Raw genomic sequence first — 12,688 nt, forward strand, 5'->3', positions numbered from 1 at the left:
GTCACTTGGCGATATGATCGTGGAGATCCCCAGCTCCGCATTCTCCCCGACCAATCACGCTTCCCGCCACCGAACGGCGCGGAAAACTGGCGCGGTTGATCTTCGGTCAAGGGTGGACTGGGCGGGCCGCCCTTCCTCTTGGCTTTGCCGGTCCGACATGGCACATATGGAAGTGCTTGCGAGGTTGTACAGGATGGCGGGGAAGGAATTAATGATGATAATCGACGAGCAAAATGCCGTGTTTTGGAGACCTTGTGGCACTGAACATCACTCAATCGCCTCATACAACTCCCGTCTCGCTCCCACCCACTTGTCGCTAGGGCCGTTGGAGTTAGCCCCACACTAGCCCCCAAACATCGACAAACTGCGAACTCTGCTGAAACGCTTGCGGTTTGCGACAGTCACATTGTAGTTGCGTGCTCACTGTTTACGAAGCGTTTGAGAAGGCAAAAAATCGCACCATGTTGAAAATGTCATATTCAATTCATGCTATACCTATTAACTGCCTTCGGCTGGTCTGATTCCGGAATCTCCCAATCTTGCTGGCCCATTTCCATGCTTCGGGGGTATCTGATGGCCCATACTCTCGCTCGCTCGCTCGCTCTGGTGACAAAAACAACAATAAGGAAAAAATGAGTTACTTGAGATCAATGCTTGTATTTTGAACGACTGTAGAAGAAGGCAAAGTTGTTTTGTCCATGCACGTACCGCCTCGCTTCGTGCTCGCTGCCGTCTCTCGTTGCTGGTCATGCTCTATGTCTTGTTTTGAGAGAAATTAAGAAAGACATGCGTGGTGATGGCCTCGGATTTTTTGCGGTCATGAAGCGTCTATGAGGGCTGAATGACGGAGGGACCGGCAAGGACCTCGGCGTCGGCAATGGACTTTGACTTGGTGATCATCATGTAGACCTCACCTGCAAGGTTCTGGGGAACCATGCAGTTGCCGTTGCTGATAGCAGAGAATTGAGCGCCACCACTAGAGAGTGTTAGTGACCACGTTCGTTTATAAGCAAAGAGGTTGAGACTTACGGAGCAACGAAGGCACAGAAGGATGCGCCTGCTGGCTGGGCAGGAGTCGGTAAGCTTGAGGTTCTGGCCAACGGTTGCCTTCTCAGGGTTCTGGAGAGAGATCGCAGGGAAAGGCTGGATGTTAAGGTTGGATCCCTCTGGGCAGGACTTGATGAACTGGGCAGCCAGAGTGAAGACGGCACGGGGCTGAAGAGGTACGTCGAAAGCAGCAGGGACGGGCTCAGCACCTGAAGCGACACGGATGAAGGCCTGGTGACGAGCCTCAACGGTAACGATCGAAGCGGCGGCAGCAAGGACATCGGAAGAGTTGACGAGGGGTGCAGCTCCGAGGTATGCAGAGACACCGACAGCCTCAAGGACACGGGCGGTCTTGACCATGGCATCCGCGCTCGCAAGAGCAGCGTCGAAGTTGTACGTGCATGCCTCGACTGGCTTGGAGCCAGTTGCGGCGATGGCAGAGATGAGGGTTGACACGTGAGTGGCCTCGGTCTGGCCGACACCCATGAGAGACTTGACTTGAGTCTCGCTGAGACCCAATGCCATGAAGTCGGCCATGGAGAACTTTGCGAAACCCTGCTTGTAGTATTCGGACTCAAGATGCTCAGCGGTCAGAGCACTAGATGGGTTAGGACATGCTGGCAAACAATATTGTTTTGGAGCTACTCACAAGTTGAGAATGTCCACATCGGTCAGGCCTCCTCCTGGTGCTGCTGCAGCAGCCGCTGGGGCCGCACCAGTTGACATGGCCATGGCAGCCGAAGCAGAGGCTGAGCGAACAGCCATCTGTGCGGGAGCGGCAGCCGCGAAAGGCGCCAGGGCGACAAGGCCCTTGAGGATTGTTGAATAGCTAGGCATTTTGAAGATTAGGTTGTTGTGATTTTGTAATTGTCGTAGTGATTGACCGCCAGCAAAGACTCGCTTTGAATTCGATTAATTAAATGGTTTCTAGGGTCCAACCAGGGACTGAGTGTAGAAGTGAACCGTAAGGAATGTGGATGAAAGTATTAGGTACAGTGAAGGAAGCTATCGGGCTGATGATGAAAACTTCGATGTAAACGAAAGTGGGCAGCCAATGGTCCTTATACAGCCACCGCGACTCCTGGCACCGCACATGAGACGCCATATTAGATTCGGAGTACGGATGCAGAGCTCGAGGCAGTATGGGCGGATTGACTGATTCCGCCCACGCACGGGTAAGACTTACCCAATCCGTAACCAGTCAAGCTTTGCGGTATGCCCCATGGCCCCATTGATCAACCAGGAACTGCTTGGGCGCTGTGCAGCAACCGCTACGAGAGGCCTGCTCTTAGCGGTGGGGCTGGGCTTGGGTGCGCGTGTTGTTGCAGGTCTGGGTACCTGCGACGCGAGATCGCAACCATGAAACCGTGCGGGTGCCAGCACCACATACATTGCTGCACGGAGTCAGTAGAGCCGCTATTGAATGAACAGGGTTCTAGGCGATATAGCATGGCTTACACGGCGGTTATCGTCTGTTCCGGTACGAAGCGTGGCGTGGTTCACGAACAGCTGCTTGAAGCAGTCCACATCGCTGGTGCGGTGCGTCTCCGTCAGCAAAGAGCTGTTGAAACGTTTCAACACCAAGACTTTATAAATCTTGGTCCAGAGACCTCATCGCCTTGGTACAATCCAGTCAAGTCTACGAGAGATCGCATTGTGGTGCTGTGCCGGGTGTCCGTTGTCGATAGTGGCGAGCCCTGGAAGCTGAGAGTGACCAAGCGAAGATGGCTGAGGCATCTGTGGACCTAAAACACTTCCACCCCGCCAAGTCACGGTCAGGACCACTGATATTTCGGCTGCGAGCCTGAGGCTGGTAGAAACATATGCAGGCACAGATGCCTTGGCGAATGAGGACAAGGGCCTGATCTGTGGAAGATGTAGATCCGTTCGCAGAAGTGCGACTGTGCATCAACGTGCGCTACACATGCCGGCCGGAAGCCAGTCCTCGAACCAGGCGGATAAACACTGGCGGCATCTCGAAGACATCTACGCACGTTTTACCTCTTCGCGGCCAATGGCATTTCTGTCGCATCTCTCGGATCGGTGATTTACTACGAGCCGGTGGTCATCCCAAGGCTGTAAACGAAATTTGTGGTGCGTCGTGAATGCAAGAGTCAGGTCGGGGCTAAGAGCTTGAATTACAACAATATCAACTATCGGTCCGCGCTTTCGCCCATCGACTACACATTATTAGTGTACTACTGATGTCCTCTTGAGATCTTCCCTGTTGCTGATGTGCGCACAAACAATACACAAGCCTCTTTGTCCATCTGACCACATGGCCCTAATATATATCCACGCTATGCAATCTCGTTTTTACACAAATCGTCCAAGCACAAGCTACTAGGCCCTGCCATCGTCTACAAGACCAACTATACACCATCATCGAAGCCGTGTGCAGGTATCTCGTCCGCACACTTAAAGAGCATACGGGTTGAGCGATCGGATGGTCAAGCATCTACAGAATATGTTAGTAGGTTGTAAACCGTAGGAGCATGTTGACTTACGGAGGGCTCTTGGTCAGATCCGTCTTAAGGATGACTGGCACACGTGTCATCTCACGCACATCCTGGATATAGTCGCCATTCTGCTCACGCAGGGTAAACCAGTTAAGGTACTTCTCCTTGTTGGAAAGCTTGGCCTCGGGAGCCTCGCTAACGCTCTTGGTGAGCTTCGAGTCAGAGTTGACGCGGTGGGGACCTTGGCCGGGAAGCTCGCGCCTAGTCGGCGAAGGCGGCATGCTCTGGGTTGGTCGGTCTGGGTTCAGAGAGACGCCTGCCATTGTCGAGTTCAAGTCGTTCGAGTCATCGTCATCCTCGTCATCGTCGAACAGAGCATCAACGTCAGTGGTGGAGATGGTACCAGTGTCCATCTGCCTGCGCTGTGCTTCCTCCTGCTCCTTCGCGCGCTGCTTGGCCGCCTCAGCGTCACGCGCCGCTGCCGCCGCATTCGCAGCTCGGACCGAACCGTGCTTCGGCCTCTCATCCTCAGGTACGTATGCAGAGGACGGGACACCCTTCTCCCAGTATAGTTCGAGCACGCGAGTGTTCTTGTCGAACTCGGCCTTCTTGAGAGGAAGCTGGTCGCAGTGGACGCGCTTCTCGAAGCCCCACTCTGGAATGAGAACATCGAAAGCGGACTCGTAGACGCAAAGGACGATACCCTCACTAATGAGCTCGCCTCCCTGCTCCTTGGCGACCTTGTCCATCTTGCGACAAGCCTCAATATGCACGCTCTGCTCCTGAGCAGCATGAGCAGAGTCCTTCTTGGTGTTGCACATCTCGGCAGTCTTCGCAAGAGCCTCAATATCCTCGGTGAACTCGACTGCGCCGTCGGACAAAGCAACCTCGAGTTGGCGATGCACAATGATGTCGGCATAGCGGCGCGAGGGGTTGGTGAAGTGGGTGTAAAGAGGCAAGTTTAAGGCGTAGTGGGGGTACTGGTCCTCTGGAAGCTTACCAGCAACAAAGTACTTCGCACGGGGCATCGACTTGATCACCAGAGTCTCCATACCCTTTCGGATGTCGTCGTCTTCGACCTGGAACAGGCTGTTCTGCAGCGATCCACTGCTCTCGGTATCGATCTGGTAGCCAATGGCGCCCATACGGTCGGCGATGGTGGTCAAGCGACGAGGGTTTGGGAATTGCTGACGACGCAAAAGTGCCTTTTCAGGAAGAGCCGCTGCGAGCTTCTTGGCGACGAAAGCGTTAGCAATGTGACTCAGCTCCTCGATACATTCGTGAGCGGGAGAAGAGTCGAATATGTTCTGCTCGACTGGGACGTTCTCATCGTCGAGTTGGTACATAAGGCGAAGGGAAGGAGCGTCTTCAGTACGGCCACCGAAGCGGGCCTGGCGAAGCTTCTGTGCAATGTGATGAAGCGTCTTGATGTCCTTAGCACGGGCCGCGTTGACCTGGGCCTCTCCTCCGTTGATAACGGAATCGACCTCGTCATACGTCAGCTTTCCAGAGCTCTTGATCACAGCCTTGCCGACCCAGGTCTCATCCTCGGAAATGCGGCCGGTCTTGGGGTCAACCTTGAAGACAACACTGACGGTGTAACGATCCTCTCCAGGGTTTAGACAGCAGATGTCGTTGGACAACCTAGGAGGAAGCATGTTCACAGTGCGGTTCATGAGGTAAACAGCAGTGCCGCGCTTCTTGGCCTCACGGTCGACAAGCGAGTTGGCCTTGATGAAGTGCGCAACATCAGCAACGTGGATGCCGATTTCAACGCGGCCATCATCAAGGTCCTTGAAGTGGATAGCATCGTCAAGCTCTTTGCTGCCATTGGGGTCAATGGTGAAGGTCTCTTCGCTTCGGAAGTCCCGGCGATTCTCCAGCGCAGTCTCGCCATCATTGGCGACGGACCAGTCCTCGAAACCGACGTTCTTGATGACGGCATCCGAGAAGTCGTCCGGACCAAAGTTGTTGTCGCGTAGGAGAGCATCGGTTTCCACCTTAAGTTCACCCATGACTCCAAGCTGTTCAACAAGGGTACCAAAAGGATGCAGCGAAGTGATGGGCCATCGCTTGATGCATGCCACAAAGATACGGTCGGCATAATCCTGGTGCTTCTCAACGAAGTCCCTTGGTGCCTGCTCGGTTGGAATAGCGATCAAAGGCACACGCTTATCGGTTGGCTTGAACCAGACAATCTTTGGCTTGTCCTGACGTTCTGGCTGCGGACGGCCAGAGTTTCCTTCGCGGGCCTGTCGCTCAGCCTCCTGCTTCTCCTTAGTGGCCGCGCTACTGGGACGCAAGAGTCCGAGGGATCCCGAGAACATCTGTCCGGCAACACGTTCAATGACGGCAACGATGTGGCCGGCGTACAGCGGCTTCTGCTCGTCATTGATCTCTTCCTCTTCCATGAGAAGCAGGCTCTGTCCCTCGACTTCGACATCGTCGTTCTTCTTCTGCGTAGGGCGCTGGCGAAGACTGCCACGTCGACGGATGCCACCCTCGTTGGAGGACTCGGGTTGGGTGGTGGCATCGTTCACAGCGATACTACCGCCGCGAGGATCGGCGTTGTCCTTCCTCTTTTTCTTCTCTTCCTTCTCACGTTTCTGACCCCACACCTCGTCCACGTCGAGCAGCTCAACGGCGACCAAATCGCCCTCGAGAGCTCGGTTCCTGTCTTTGCTACCACAAATGAAGATGTCAGCATCCAAGTCAGTGGTGGTAACGTAAGCATCGCTACGGTTCTTCTTGTTCACACGGAGCACACCGGCAACGAGCTGGCCATCGCCAAGGAGAGCAGGCAGAGTCGCCTGAGGAAGGTAAGGAGTGAAGAGCGTCTTGCGCTGCTGCTGGTTCCCTTGCTGCATTCCCATCTGGGGCTGAGCATGCTGGCTGTTTCCAAGACCTCCCATGCCGCCACCCATCTGAGCAGCCTGGAGCGCCTGCAGGTGTGCAATCTGCATCGGGTTGAGACCCTGAGCGCCGAACATCTGTTGCTGGAGCAGGAGCTGCGCCTGCTGGTTCTGCATCATCTGATTCTGGCCGCCGTACTGGAAGTTGCCAAGAGAGCCAACAGACTGGTTCACAGACCCGCGAGTGCGGTGACCAGGTTGGAAAGGAGGGGCATTGGCGGTTTGGTTCATGTTAAAGTTGCCCATGTTCTGGGACTGGGTTTCCTGGCTAGGCTGTTGTTGGGTGTTGTTTTGGGGTTGCCTCCAGTTGCCCTCGAAGTTGCGAGACGCTGCGCGGCCATGTCCTTGGCTACCACGGCGCTGGAAGTCGGTCTGGCCAGACTGGTTGGTGTTGTTGTTATTGTTGTTATTGTTGTTGGCGTTGTTATTGGTGTTGTTAGTTGTAGGAGGGGCAGTGGTGCTCGCCTCGCTGCTAGCAGCGGGGAAGGAGAAAGCAGGGCCACCTCGGCCAGCGCTTCCACCGCCACGGCCAACAGCCATACTCTGGCTGCGACCATGGCCACCACGGCCGCCTCGCAAGCCTCCATCGTTGGAGGCGCTGTTACCGCTGGGGCTCGCATCCCGATTAGAGCTTCCGCTGGCTCCGGGAAGAGGGAACTGGAAGCCAGAAGTCTTTCTCTTCTGTTCAGCCAGTTCGGCCGCCTTCTTGGCATCTGCAAGAGCTAGCGAGTGTCGTCGAGTGTGTCCAGAGCCGGCGCCGCCGCCACCTCGGCCACGAGGGTTGACATTCTCTCTGCCCTGAGTGCCTTGCTGTGCGCTGAACTCACCGAAGCCAGACGTGCCGGAGGAAGGCGCAGCGGGAGCACCACCCAAGCCGACATTGGGAAGGGCGGACTGGTTGCGACGGTGCGCACCAGGCTGAGCAGGAGCGTTCATAGGGACGGCGAGATGCGGTTGAGCCATTTGCTGTGGGAACTGGAAGTTGTTGGATGCAGCATTAGGCATCTGGCCCTGCATCTGGAAGTTGCCGAGATGCTGCTGCGGCTGAATCATGCCCATGTTGACATATTGTTGGTGTGTGGCAGCGATTTGCTGCTGTTGCTGTTGTAAGACCTCGATTTGTTGTGCGATGGCGAGTTGTTCCACTATTGGAGCTGCGTCAGCATGTGCTCTCACATGATGAGATGAAGATACGTACTCATCAGCGGAGTCAGCTCAGACGGGCTGCGACGATGCGCAATGTGCAGGCGACGACCTGCAGGGCCCATAGGACCCTGCTGGCCTGGTTGCTGCTGGTCCATTGTGAAGTGTGTTGCAGGGTGCGGCTGTTCTGCAATGGCTGTACGCGGAGGCGACGGTCGAAACTGTCAGACGAATCGTGATGTTGTCAAAAAGTGTTGACGCAATCTAGCGTGCGTTAGCAGTGCATTCCAATTGCTGGTGAGAAATGAAGGGGAGGGGAAAGGTGAAGCGTGAAGGCCCGGGGCGGGGACATGGTGGTTGGCGCAGCTCTGGACGGCGCGGGGAACAGATATGCACTTACGCTGCTATCGAGACAATGGGCACAGAGGAAGGCAATGTTCTCAGAAATGGATGCTGAGGAACGGGATGCTCTGCAAGTGATTGGCAGAAGCGCTGTTTGTGGTAATGGTCGATGTCTGGTCGACGGGAGTCCGAGTCTGGAGGGGATAAGGATTGGGGCTGCAGGGGCGGGCGTCGAGCAGTTCAAGGAGTGCAGTTCCCTGTTGGGCTGTAGTTGTTGCAAGAGCAGCAAAAAGCGGGCGGAGAGAGCGCGATGAAGGGGCAGCGATCGAACGCAGAGGGAAGGAGGGGAGGGTATGGGGAGGAGCGGTCGGTGAAGTCAGAGTGCGTAGATGCGTAGGTAGTGCGTAGACGGGTGGTGAGGCCCAAGCTTGTGCTAAGGATCCGCTCGTGCAAGCTTCCAGTCTGCAAACGAGACGGTACGTCACCTGCACCAACTGCCCAGCAGCAACAATATTGGATGAACGGGGAGGGGAGCTAGCGCGTGCGGGACTCAGGCAGTTGCGGGTATGCTAACTGCTATAAATGCTGCCAGAAACATAGGAGCAGCAGTGCTGGGCGGGCTTGCGTCTCAGTGGACGGAGGTGAAGCACCACGTTTTGCTCTTCACGTTTCATGCAACTCGCTTCCTCACGAACGCCGAGGGATGCACACGAGGGCGGACACTACAGGATCGCGCCAGACCTGGCCCTGGTGCTGCCGTGCTCGAGCAGGGTTGTGCTGATTGCGAAGTGTCCATGCTAGCCCGCGTTGGGCTGCTAACCTGGTCCTATTGCTGTGAACACAATGGCTCAAAGAAAGTTCAGATACGGCATTCCGTAAGCATCGGACGGAAAGAGACGCCGCTCACCAGCAAGACCTGTCCGCTGCTTGCACTGATGCCCCGTGGCGTCTTCAGCAGTAGCTAGGTTCCAAGTGGAGTCGCCGTTACAGCTCGTCAAGTCTACGACGACTAGTCCAACCCTTCGGTAGCCTGTGGCAGAAACCAGGCGTGACAAAACTTTATTGGAATTCTGCGCCGCAGCCTGAGTTTATCCACCAGGACACGAGGCAGCTATTTCTAGCAGAGCAAAGTCTCAGGACGATGGATCGAGGTCTTGAGGCTTGGCAGCATACGCCCCTGCACTGCAGCTACCTGCAGCTACCCCATGGAACATCACTTAATGATCGGGATCTTCTCAAATATGAGCCCCGGAAGTCTCAAGTCGCGTCCTTCCAGACTCGCGAGCTACTCAAGTAGAATTCATCGACATCTGTCTCCGCTAAATCGCATCAGCTCCACCATGCTTACGTCTGGGGGCTTCTGGGCGCGTCTCTCTGCATGTGAGACGACGTTGTACCGGATATACGTGTGTAGATCCATTACAATCGAAGCCGGCTCCCTTGCATCGCATGCGCGTACAATGATGTTGCCCACCAGCCCATGCACGTGACTGTAGGCGCGAAAGGCGTCGTGGGTGCGAGTGCCAGTGATGCGGCGTGGCACAGCAGATCGCGAAAGTGAATTGACTTTGGCCAGGGTATGCGTTCTCACGTGATGATAGCGCTGGCGGCCGTGCCCTCGGAATCTTTAGCGGCTTTGACGCGATCACCTCCAGCCATGCCAATTCCACACCTCCACCGCCTGTACTGAATCCTCACTTTTGGCGACTAACATGCCCGCCAGATCGGGCACGTCGTCCTCCAGCATGAACACGGCAGCTTCCTTTACTTCCAGCTTTCTGGATGGCGGTTCTCCATCACGCCAATCGCCCAGCAGAAAGTCGTCCCATAAGCCTCAGAGGTCCATTGTTCGCGATCCATACGACAGCCCCGGACGGCAGCTCGCCATTGAATTCAACCTGCGCCTCAGCATTTCAGATCGCGACTTCAATGAGCGTCTGGACCAAGCAGCCGCCGAGCGCGCCCGGCTCCATGAAGAGCAACTCGCGAGAGCTGCCGAAGAGCACAAAAGAGTCCTCCAGAGCGCTGAGCTGGAGGTGCAGAGAATCACCCTAGAAGAAGAGCGCGCACAAGCTCGGAGACTAGAAGCGCAACACCAGGAAATCGAACGACTCAAGCGCGAAAAGGCACAGCAAGAAGCCGAGGCTCAGCGAAGGGCGCTGGAGGTCAAACAGCGCGAGGCCGAGGCAGCGCGACAGGCTCAAGAACACCAAAGACAGCTTGAGGCAGCAGAGGCTCGGATCAAGGCTCAGCAGGAGCAGGACGCTGCCGCCGAGAGGCAGAAGAAGGAGAAGGAAGAGGCGGATCGCAAGGCAAAGGAGGCACAAGACGCGGCAGCAAGGGCGCAAGCACAGCAGACGCCCCAGATCCAAGCACCACAGCCCACCCAGGTCGCTGCTCCCATCGCTGCACCTGCACCAACTGCTATAACAACAACACCCTCCTCAAGCTCGCGAGCGACCGCAGCCAACGTCAACCAGATCCATGCCAAATATCTGGAGCTTCATTCCCGCATGAAGCAATTCCGGGTCGCCTTCGCAAACGAGCATAAGCAGAAGAACAACCCGCTCAAAGAGAAGGTGGGCGACACTCGACGCAACATCCGCCTGAGACTCGGCCAGATCAACACCGACCGGAAGGCCAGCGTGGCTGCTATCAAGAGGCTGCGCGAGGACTCGTTCAACATTGCACTGAGCACCCCAGGACCCATGATTGACATCCGCCCTTTCATCATATCGCACGAGATACCGCCGCTTGCGAACGAAGACGAGGCAAAATACCCAGCCTTCCTCCTCTACATGTGGATATGTTTCGAGAAGTCTGTTTTGAAGCAGTTTGACAAGGAGGCTGCAGGCTCGGACGGTCGTACCATCCAAGAGATCGGTCTTATCGCTGCAAGTCTCCTTGCCGACCAGCGATACATGTGGAAAGGTATTCCTCTCACCGACATCGTCCTCGCGAAGCTACACCGCGTCTGCCCAATCCTCTTCGGCGTGCATGGCAGGATGGATACTGCCGAAGGCCGCATTCGTCTCGGATGGATCAAGAGCTCCGACTCCGAGGGTGAGTACAGTCAACGTATGCGTGGCTTCGGCGCCGGTTTTGCTGCTCTATCTCTGCGCTCGTTCAACGCTAAAGCGCCTGCCGTGCCAATGTCCGATTACTGGCGCGCGATTGCGTCAATTTGTAACACGCCCAGTGAAGATCTTTGGCCCGGACACTTTTCCCTCATCCATGGATTGACCAAGGATTATTACAAGAAGTTCCTCACTTTCTACGGCGCTCCAGCGCGAGCTGTCCTACGTCGCGCGACCATTGATCTCCCTGCGCGTGCACCGCCACGGTGCAAGGATGCGGCGGGTACAGTAGCCGTGTTGCCCCTGGGCTGGGAGAAGGACGGCATTAACCTAAATTAAGAGAAGGAAGCGTGTGGGTAATAGATCAAGAAAGTCGGGGTCAATGACCAAGGAAAAACTTCACACGGTTTGCCTCGTGTCGTCAGCATTTAGAATCACATCTGGGTTGCATGAATCGGCGTTTCTCTCTCTTCTTAACATCAACATGAAATGGATGACATGGGTCACATATAACGCACAATGGAACAAAACTTTTACACAAGGACTGTAATCGAATTTGTCCGGGATCGTACATGGCCTCGCTATCTTATTCGTCTCGGTCATTCAAATTATCTCATAGACTACATTGCACCCGAGCCTACAGCGTTGTTCTCAAAGCATCTTTCCGATGTCCGTGTCTACGATGAACACGTAGACTAAAAGGTACCCTGTGTGCTAGTCCTTAACGTGATCGGATCCGTCATACCTCATGCTGGAGTCATAGCTTCTTACCGGGTCGGCAAGAGGGGGCAGGGGAGGGAAGAGCGGTTAGCGCTTACGAGACTTGTTTGGGTTATGCTTGTGCTCAGGCTTGGGCTTGTCTTCGACCTTCTCCTTCTTCTCCTTTGGGGGATCTACACGATAGCCCGTGACCGACTTGAGCAACTCATCACGAATCATCTTGGGAGTCCACGTATCATCAACAGGGAGCAGGATCCAAGCTACACTACCAGGAGCAAGCTTCTGCACCGACCGCTTCGGATTACCAAAGTTGACCTGGACCTGAAGGTTGAAGCGGATACCAGCCTCCTTGTTGTCATCGTCCGAGGTGTAGTTCTGCATGTCTAGACGATAGCCAGTGTCAGAGAAGACATTGGCACCTGGAGAGCCAAAGGTACCGGTCAGCTTGCTGTCAGGAATGGACTCGATGAACTCCTTGATATGGTTTTCTGGTGAACCGCGAGGCATCTTGGATGTTGTTAGAACGTCTGAAACTTCTTCGAACGTCGGGATATTAGGTAGTTGAGGACCTGTGGAGAGTTGTGAGTGGGTGCGTGGATGAGGATGAGAAGAAAGCATGGGAAGAGGTAATAAATAACAAGGAGGCGTGGAGAAGCGTGAATTCTCGAAGAGACAATGCTCATGAGCACTGTGAGAGAGGTGGGTGATCTCAAGGCTGAAGGCAGTTCGCAGTGAAGGTCAACCGAGCTTGCAGTGGGTGAAGTATTCCCATCACTGTGCTGATGAGCCGTTTGTTGTCACAATGTACCCGTCAGGCTATTTTGTCGCATTGCACTTTTTTTTTTATGAAGGATAAACTATGGGCCTCTGTTATTGCACAACGTTTGTCGAGGCGCCAGCACAACACTCTTTGATTACGGGCTTCCACTCACATAAAGACTTCCCCACCTGAAAGAAACTTCTCTACACCCACGACTCGATTTTACAA

The 12,688-nt window shown here is 55.1% G+C and overlaps 6 protein-coding genes across 6 annotated transcripts; 2 read left to right on the forward strand and 4 right to left on the reverse strand.

Annotated features, from left to right (window-relative positions):
- Window positions 1-828: 828 nt before the first annotated feature.
- SNOG_06767 (hypothetical protein) lies at window positions 829-1,884 on the reverse strand (the record flags this gene model as incomplete). The annotated part of the gene is made up of 3 exons (XM_001797079.1): window positions 829-976; window positions 1,046-1,645; window positions 1,697-1,884. The coding sequence occupies 3 exons, from the start codon at window positions 1,882-1,884 to the stop codon at window positions 829-831; spliced, it is 936 nt and encodes a 311-aa protein (XP_001797131.1).
- Window positions 1,885-2,318: 434 nt separating this feature from the next.
- On the reverse strand, window positions 2,319-2,702 carry SNOG_06768 (hypothetical protein; the record flags this gene model as incomplete). The annotated part of the gene is made up of 3 exons (XM_001797080.1): window positions 2,319-2,441; window positions 2,506-2,608; window positions 2,635-2,702. 3 exons carry the CDS (start codon window positions 2,700-2,702, stop codon window positions 2,319-2,321), a joined length of 294 nt encoding a protein of 97 aa, XP_001797132.1.
- A 763-nt stretch (window positions 2,703-3,465) lies between these two features.
- Window positions 3,466-7,719, reverse strand: SNOG_06769 (hypothetical protein; the record flags this gene model as incomplete). The annotated part of the gene is made up of 3 exons (XM_001797081.1): window positions 3,466-3,505; window positions 3,555-7,572; window positions 7,617-7,719. The coding sequence occupies 3 exons, from the start codon at window positions 7,717-7,719 to the stop codon at window positions 3,466-3,468; spliced, it is 4,161 nt and encodes a 1,386-aa protein (XP_001797133.1).
- A 1,027-nt stretch (window positions 7,720-8,746) lies between these two features.
- Window positions 8,747-9,200, forward strand: SNOG_06770 (hypothetical protein; the record flags this gene model as incomplete). Its single annotated transcript, XM_001797082.1, has 2 exons — window positions 8,747-8,778; window positions 8,894-9,200. The coding sequence occupies 2 exons, from the start codon at window positions 8,747-8,749 to the stop codon at window positions 9,198-9,200; spliced, it is 339 nt and encodes a 112-aa protein (XP_001797134.1).
- Window positions 9,201-9,648: 448 nt separating this feature from the next.
- On the forward strand, window positions 9,649-11,319 carry SNOG_06771 (hypothetical protein; the record flags this gene model as incomplete). The annotated part of the gene is made up of 1 exon (XM_001797083.1): window positions 9,649-11,319. One exon carries the CDS (start codon window positions 9,649-9,651, stop codon window positions 11,317-11,319), a length of 1,671 nt encoding a protein of 556 aa, XP_001797135.1.
- Window positions 11,320-11,787: 468 nt separating this feature from the next.
- Window positions 11,788-12,207, reverse strand: SNOG_06772 (hypothetical protein; the record flags this gene model as incomplete). Its single annotated transcript, XM_001797084.1, has 1 exon — window positions 11,788-12,207. The coding sequence occupies one exon, from the start codon at window positions 12,205-12,207 to the stop codon at window positions 11,788-11,790; it is 420 nt and encodes a 139-aa protein (XP_001797136.1).
- Window positions 12,208-12,688: the final 481 nt, after the last annotated feature.

The sequence above is a fragment of the Parastagonospora nodorum genome (genome assembly GCF_000146915.1).
Source record: "Parastagonospora nodorum SN15 chromosome Unknown scaffold_10, whole genome shotgun sequence".
NCBI classification, from domain to species: Eukaryota; Fungi; Ascomycota; class Dothideomycetes; order Pleosporales; family Phaeosphaeriaceae; genus Parastagonospora; species Parastagonospora nodorum.